Below are 8,637 nucleotides of genomic sequence, written 5' to 3'. Positions count from 1 at the left end.
TTATGAAAATCCTGATGCGGCCCGGCCTCAACTAGATTCCGCCTCCAGCGGCCCCCGGCTGATTTGAGCTTGAGACCCCTGCTCTACACCAATGTTTGAGTATTTGAAAATAAAAGAAGAAAAAGCATCACCTAAATCCTATTGATTGAGAATGCTGTTTGGTGGTCATGGATTTAGTAAATCTGCTGCAGTGGGAGAATCTTATTTGATATGAAGTGTATTTTATTTAGAAATTAACTTGAATGTTCTGCTATAAAAAAAATGTTCTATATAGAAAATATAATACTACCACAATTTAATTATTGCAAACTTTAAAAGCTCAATTTTGTAAATAAATGCCTTTCTGGCTTCAAAAGCAGGGATAGTTCTGAACTTCACAGCTTTTTACTGGGTTTTGGTCAGAAAGAAACTAGTCGAAGTGATTTATTTAGCAATAAAGGTTGCAGACCTCTGGTTAAAACCCAAATAAATAAAAAGTGAGACTCCAGCTGGGATTCTCCAATCAAACAACATAGAATCAGTCATCATATATGTTGGGTTTAATTACCTTCATAAAAACACATTATAGAATGAATATACATTATGATAAGATAAGCTAATGTCTTATTAAGATGCTATTTTTAAATATTGTGTCACTCAAGCTTAAAAAACACATATCTTTTACTTAAATTAAAAAAAAAGAAGTAAAACACTCAGGTTGAGTCACTCATCCGACTGACTTTATACATTTTAAGCAAAAACTTGAATACATTTTATTTTCCTAGACAAAATAAAGACAGAATATTGTTGTAAATGCCACAACCATATATCAAAACCATCTACTTTAATGTATTAAGTTTTTAGAGAATATTTTGAGTTTTTTTGCAAAGTTTACTAAATCAAATTAAATTCTTGCTTTGTTGGAACTATGACTCTGAAAAGGGTTTGTTGACCTCGCTCTCAATACTTGCACAAATCTTAGACCTTTGTGTATTTTTTTTTTTTTTTATTGCAAGAACCTCAAGCTTTAGTCAATGCATTTACATTCCCACCTACTCTGCTCTCCTTGTGCATTTGCTTTGCCCTGACCCTGCACCCTGAGAACATGGTAAACACAGAGTGCGCATAAATTGAAAAATGCTTTTTGTGAGAAAACAGCCACAGGACAGTCAGAAGCCTTTTGAGAGAAAACAAATTTATTCACCCAATTGAGTGAAACCAGAAGCTGTTTTTATGAATAACTATGCCTCATAGACTGCAGAGTTCTTGGATTTGGTAGCATTTAATCCTGATATAGACTCCCTGGGTTTCTGTATTCACATGATTTCCAAACACAGTAAACATTTGGGATTATAGTGCAAATTTAGTGCATTTCCTTAAATATTAGTGCTTAACTGATTTAACATGTGATATTAATAGGAGATTTGCTATTGGAAGTTACATATAACCATTTTTTTTGTTATTAAATGTATAAAATCAGCTTTAAAAAGTCTTTAATCTTTAAATGTTTTTTTTTTTTTAAGTAACCTTTAAATAATTCCCATAATGCCCTGCTGTGCATGTAGTTCACATGTCAATATTTGAAGTGCAGCACCATGAAGCCCTCATGAGTGGAGGAACTGACCCCTAGCAATCTTGAGAGCAGAATCCTTAAATGCTAATGAGAGGGTGATCCTGCTTTTCTGGCCTTATTTTTTTATGTATTTATATATGTTATTGCTATCAGGGGGAAAAATGCTATTATGAATAATAAATGACTTATTTTAGTCATTTAGAGCACATAAATTAAGACATTTTGCGTATAACATATCTTCTGCAGCAATGCAGTGACAAAATTCCTAAACTATGTAAGAAAAAAACGTCTGCTTTCCAGTATTGAAATAATCAGATTGGTATAAAATATGGTTGCATCTCTAAATGTATTCCATCAAATGAAGATACATATTTTAATTTGTTCAGTCTATAGATCTGCCAAAAGTCAATATTAAAAGTGGTGGAAACTCAGTTGAGAGAGATTAAAAAGACTGTGGGGTTATTTTAACATGCTGTGTGGGTAGGAGTGATAAAACAGAAAAAAAATATTTAATCTTATCTAAATGCACATGGGCTGTTTGCAGAACAATCACTGAAGGGAAGAGCATAGCTGTAAGATGTGGGAACTCGCTATCACTGAACAGCAGAAGAGTATTTGGTCATCAGCTGTAGGAATTTAAAGACACTGCAGGACTTGAGTTGTCTTTCAAATAGTTTTTTTTAGAATTGTATAATGAGTTTTTACTGCTTCATTTTTGCTTAACATGATTTTTTTAGGAGCCAAATGTGTTTTGTTTTTCTGTCACACAAAGTTTAGATGAGATTTTTTCCTTTTTTCCCACCTTTGATCGTTTGAGTGTTCAGTCTAAGGTCATGACCTTTAAAATGCAGTGCTTTTATTGTTAATCACGTCATAAAATGTACTATTATACTGAGTCTGGCTCTGCTGGAGGTTTCTTTGTAATCTTCTTTACAGGGGGATTTTTCCTCTCCACTGATCTCTGTTGGAATTATGGGAATCACACCAAAACCCCTCTGATGAATCGCGGTAGTCACTTAAAAAAGCCTACTCCTAAAATAGTTAATTCACTCTGAATTTATTGGAATAAACCAGACTCAATTGATTTCTGTTGATCTGTACTGTTCTGAAAGGATCATGACAACTGTGATTTATTTAGTTCTGCTTGATTTTTAAGATTTATAAGGGCTGTTTATAAGTAGTTGAAATTAAATGCATGACTGTTGTTTGTTGTTACTTAGTTGTGCAAAATATTATCCATAAAAAAACTAAATTCAAGTATATATTTAGCTTATTTTTTCATTTTTATTCTTAATTTTTAACTTTAGTAATTTCTTGACACAGACTTTTTGTCTCCTTTTTTTAAATAAAATTGAATCTCCTCTATAAATAACTGAAAAAATGTAAGTCCAAGTTCACCTATTTTATAAGTTTGAAGATCTTTACAATGTATAGAGTTTACATGTTTGGATTTGTGAGTAAGATTTTGTTAATTGTTGACATGAATTGAGGTTTTTTACAAAAAAAAAGAAAAGTGGCATTTTCACTTTAAATGATATAAATATTTGTAATAAATTGTTGTTCCCTCTCGATATAATAGTTTACACAGAAAGTGTCACAACTAAATGCTTCCATTGTGACTGAAAGTTGTATCATCCATGTCTGGATGACACCTTTCACAGGTCACTGAAGACCTAAACATATTACATGCACCCCACTCAACTCAACATGGATTCATGCATGTATACAGCAGCGGGAATCGACTTCTGTCAGCTCGCGTACCTTTGTAGTGAGGGTGAGCTCCGTCAGAACCGTCGAATTAACACGTAACGTGACAGCAGGAGAGGGCAAAGGACAGGGAGATATGAATCCTGACAAAAGCACCATGGCAGGCTGGAACTTCGACAGGATCATCAACACTTAATAAACACACAAGACCACAATGTACAGTATGTCCCAGAAATGGGATGCACAGGGACAGACAGACTGGAGATATACAGAGACACGTCACGCAATAAAAAGACAGGATTGTTAGAGACACACATGACATTGTGGTGTTGCAGCAGCATGTGAGGTGGTTGTGCTGTGCAACCCTCGATTACACTCAACACAAAACTTGCTTACGCGTTTTCTCATGGCAGACATCTCAGGATGATCCTGTGCAGTGCTTGAGATACTTCAAAAAATAATTTTCAGAAAGTTTAAACAAGCCTCGAATTCATCTGGAGCCTATATGGTCATCTAACTGCTGTTAACTTGTGACAGCACGAGTGTGTGTTTCATTAAATCTTTTGAGGAATTCTTGCATTTTACGAAGACGAGATGCTTTTGTTTCCCGACTCGGCTTTGTTCAGTGATTTATCTGGATCCCAACTTCTGGCTTCTGACATGACAGATAATCGGTGGCCCTCCTCTTCATAGTTCTGTCCTTGGCGTGGAGAAACTTCAGCCGCAGCATTCAAATCAGAGTGGTTTTGTAAAAGCTTCTTTTCTGTGTAGAAAAATATCTATTCACAAGCGGTAATGGCTGCTTTGTCCAGACAGAAGAAAAAGTCTTTGCTGTCAAGGTTTCCTGACATCCTTGTTGAAGTGCAGGGATTTGAAAAGTCCACATTTTTTTGTGTTGCTTCTCCTTGTTGCTGTTCTTCTGTATTTTATCAGAAGTTTGCTTCTTGATTTAGCATAATCCATTTCTAGTCATCTTGTTGTGAGTCTTGCCAGTGATCTCCATATCTTGCAGGTTTGTGTTTCATAGATACAATTCTCAAAAAATAGGATTTTATAGGCTGTGTGGTTTAAACTAACTCAAAAGGGATCATGTAGTCCATGTCATTGATGAGGTGAAGGAAAGTGAGGTGGAGACAGCTCAAACACCAACCTCTGATTGATTGCGACACTTACCCGCCTGCCCAGTGGCAGTCTGGTCAGCCTCCTTTGTCTTCTTCCACATCTTGAACGACTCCTGAGCTTCAGAAGGCTCTGCAAAGGGAAGAAAAACATGTCTCTGGTTGCTGGCCTTTAAATTAAAGTCCTTTTTAAAACAAGCACATGATACTCAAAGGGTTTATGGATATCAACAAGTGGCTTCATTTGCCCTGGATGTCTTGGGAGGTATTTTTAGTTACACCACTAGTGCAGTTATTCCATCCAGCCAGAGAGAGGCAGCAGCTGATTTAACTTGCAGAAGCTGTTGACCTAAACTCTCTCAGGAGTCATTTACAGACATGTTAACTCAGACCAACTCACGCTGAAGCATTCTAGGAGGGAAAAAAGATGAAGGTTTTGTCTTCAAGTGCAAAACACAACCCCCCGACAGAAACTATCATGTGGGGATAGATTTGGGTTCAAATACTTTCATCAATGGGCACAAATAACAAATAAAAACAGTTGCAATTTCTGGAGATTAGTTGGCATTTTCTCAATTACACTAGAATCCAATTTTTGTGTCTTTTGTGATTTTGTCCTCTACTTTTTCTATGTAAATTTGTATTATTGTTCAGTGTCATCTAGTTTTTTAAGCACTTGCAAATAAATTAATTCATTGTCAAATTTTTTTATTTAATTCATAACATATGTCACCTATATGTTGTAAAAACATTAGTCCAACAACACTAAACATGCAAACATTAGTCCAACAACACTAAACATGCCCTGGATTAAACTAAAGATTCTGATAGTGGATTTTATGATTCTAATTCTTGTGCTATTGCAACCTGATAAATTATAATTTTTAGTTAAAAGTGTTCAACAAACAACATCCTGAAATGTTTTAATCATTACAACCATTAAAAAAAAAAAAAAAAAAAAATCGGTGAAAAAATACTTGAATATGGACTTCCTACTTCCCACTACATCCCCCAAAAAAAGTATACTTATTTACATTGTAAAAGTCTGCAGTCACAGATGCAGATTATCTTCAGTGTTTTGCTTTTATGTCTTTAATGAGTTGTTGACAATAATTTCTATCGTTGATATTTTCACCCTATGGACAAATATTTGCACCTCTGTGTTTGACATAAAAAAACTAGTGCCAAAAATAATGTATTCATTAGTTTTATATGTTTTTTTTTTTTTACAAAAAGATCACCTTTTGCACCTAATGTCACATTTGGGTGTAAACTTAAAATGACACAAAGAGGATTTTTATTTATTTCAGATCCTAAATAGTGACAAAGTAAAGACACGCACTAGAAAGAGCGTAATACTAGACATGACTCATAACTTTGTACATAATTTAAGTGTATCTATACTAATACTATACTAATAAAAATAATGTTTGACTGACATGTTAGCTGTTTAGCATTCTCACTGCGCATGGAAAAAAAGAACTTGAAATCCATACTGTCACTTTGGGTCACATGTTTACAGGAACAAATAGCATGCATGCCAGATTACAAAATAAAATAGTGTTTTATTTATTTATTTTCATTGCCGTACTGCCTAACAAATTCACTTTTTTTTCTTTAAAAAAAAGCTTATTTTCTTACACTATACGTTAATAAATGCTTTTAAAATAATAAACAAAAAAATCATAGTACATGAAAACATTGTTATGCTAACACCAACTTGGAAAAATAGCTCAGATCAACCACTCAAATCAGAAAATAGTTCATGACATATTTTCTGAGTCTCCTACATGCATTACGGATAACTTCTGCACTGACCACATACTCTGGAAATGGCACTTGGAAGCTTCTCAAATGTCCTTGACTGCATGCTTTGCATTTCCCCGGCTACAGAATAGGATTACAAGATGGAAGGCCGCTTCGGCTCTGTAACTCAAACAAAACTAGGCTTTTTGCCAATGTCTTTTTGAGTCTAATGGTGCAACGTGAACTGCCTCATGGATGTACTTTTTTATTCAGCTTCTGGAAGCAGGTCCTGTGACGTGATGCATTTAAAAAAAAAAAAAAAGTGACCTAATCTAAATTGTGCAGTTAGTAATCCTCAGGGTAATCTGCTTTCTTCCATAAACGTATTTCATGAAATGTTTTTATCGTTTCTATTTACCCTAACAGTTTTAAAGGAGGCCAAGCAAAGAACTGTAACCCTGCAGAGTTCTTTAAAGTAAAAAGAAATCGATCTTCTGCCAAACTCCTACCTACTCCCTTCTGGCAGGTCCCTGGATCTCGGGTTACATATTGATTTGATACCTCCATCTAAAGTTAGTCATCACCCCACAACCTCACAGCTCTGACCATATTGCCATGATCCAGCCTCCCAGATTTAAAGCAGTGAAATTCAAACTGAGAAGCAGCATGCCTTGCAATATAGATTTTTACTCTATGGAATCTGTGCTATGTGTGTAACTTAATCTAGAGAAATTTCAAAAACATGTTTATGAATTAATAATCTGAGAATCTACTATTAAATTCGTATTTCATAAAGAGTAGTTTTGCTTTTTCAGTGTAAGCACAGATATTTGAGGATGAAATGGAAGTCTCAACCATCCACACATGCACAACTTTATGTTTTAACTTTCTGATCCTTTCTGCTTACTGCCATCCCCAGCCATAATGGCAAATGCATTGCACTTATCTCGCTGTAGTTAGCAGACAAAAAAGGTTTTTGCAGCTTCTGCTCTTTGCTCTGTTCAGTGCATTTTCTCCCCCAGCCTTCATTTTGAGGACCACCTACCTGCTCCGTCCTCACTGTGCTCTTCCCTCTCAGACAGCAGTCTGGTCGCTCTCTGCCTTCCCCTAAATTTTTCACTGTAATAGATCCTTTCAGTGCTGTGCTTGATGCTTTTCCAGCCCTCAGACCTGGTGACTGCTAAAAGCTGTTTAGGCTTTTTTGTGGTACGGATGACTCCAAAGACATTGGAGGTTGAGGGGGCGGTGGAGCAAGTAGGGGGGCTCGGAGTGGGAGGGAGGGGGACAGGGTAGGTTAAGTACCTCCTTAAAGATTGTTTGTTGGTTTGTTTCTATAAAACAGGTTAAATGACACAAATGAGGAGGGAGCTTTCACTTTTACAAGCCTCGGGTTACAAGTTGAAGTTTAAATCAGGTTAACGTCAAGAATGGGTCGCATGGTGCAAATGTATAGCAGTTTAAGTTGCCATAGTACAACACCAAGATAATTTATATGATCTATGGTGTATCGCCATGTTAAATTAAGAATGGAAATGCAACAAATTAATGTTGAAATGTTTGTTAAAAAAAATGAGTGAAATCATAAATCATTGTGTGATTTTTTAAAATATACATCTCAGACACATGGATATATTATGCAACAAATCTGGAAAAATCACATATTTTTACACCAATTTCTGATAAAATCAGACCTCCTTCTAAAGTGTTTTTTTAGTCACATGCCAATTTTACTGCATACCAGCAACTTTACAGCCCACACAGTAAAATTTGACTTCACACAACAACAACCATAAATCTGATACACTGTACATAAAGAATTCTGCTAAGTGACAAGTGTCATCTTCCAGGAGGGCCTCACAGGTCTGTGACCATTTAAAGAGGGGTGCGTGCAATGATTTGCATAGGCAATTCTTTGATTACTTGATGTCTTTATGTTCGGCCATTTCAAATATATATGTGTTTACATTTTGAAGGATGATAAAGTCATGAACAATGGTTATATATGCGTTTTCACAAACATACATTTATCAAGATGACTTTCAAAGACATGGTAATTGATGAATGAATATTTTTTCTTTAGCTTTGTGAGCAACAATAATGTCAATTTAAGGCAACCATATTCATTTCCACATGGAAATCATTCATTGAGTTTCCAAACCCCCTTAATCCCTTTTTGGATTCATGAGGTGGCTGGAGCCTATCCTAGCTAATGAAAGGGGACTTCACCCTGGACAGACCGACAGCCCACCACAAGTGTACATGTAAGTTACATTTTTAAAAACGTAATTACTATGAATAAAAAAAGGGAGGAATATTATTCCAGAATGAATCAACTTAAACTTTAATTAACTTTCAACTAGTAGTACTAGTACCACATACTAGTAAGAAATGAGCGCAAGATAACGTTGGGCCTTTAATAACAATAAAAGAAAATGGTTTGGAGGGCCGGATATAATTACACGGAGGGCCAGATCCGGCCCCCGGGCCTTGACTTTGACACACGCTTTAGAGTTA

General features: G+C 35.6%; 1 protein-coding gene across 3 annotated transcripts in view; it reads right to left on the bottom strand.

Moving 5' to 3' along the window:
- Nucleotides 1–7,323, bottom strand: part of LOC112145705 (immunoglobulin-like and fibronectin type III domain-containing protein 1) — a 22,554-nt gene extending 15,231 nt beyond the window's left edge. The window contains exons 1-2 of one of the 3 annotated variants that reach the window (XM_024271091.2): nucleotides 7,169–7,323; nucleotides 4,433–4,510 (exon numbers count right to left, since the gene is read on the bottom strand). In XM_024271091.2, the coding sequence (XP_024126859.1) occupies nucleotides 4,433–4,481 (49 nt within the window). In that variant the 5' untranslated portion in view covers nucleotides 4,482–4,510; nucleotides 7,169–7,323. Of the gene's footprint in view, nucleotides 1–3,313; nucleotides 4,397–4,432; nucleotides 4,511–7,168 lie in introns of those variants that run through there. The other 2 variants (XM_036211978.1, XM_036211977.1) reach the window with 2 other exon arrangements.
- Nucleotides 7,324–8,637: the final 1,314 nt, after the last annotated feature.

The sequence above is a fragment of the Oryzias melastigma genome, linkage group LG5 (assembly GCF_002922805.2).
Source record: "Oryzias melastigma strain HK-1 linkage group LG5, ASM292280v2, whole genome shotgun sequence".
In the NCBI taxonomy this organism is placed as follows: domain Eukaryota; kingdom Metazoa; phylum Chordata; class Actinopteri; order Beloniformes; family Adrianichthyidae; genus Oryzias; species Oryzias melastigma.
The sequence above is the reverse complement of the archived record's forward strand: the minus strand, read 5'-3'. Positions and strand labels throughout refer to the sequence as shown.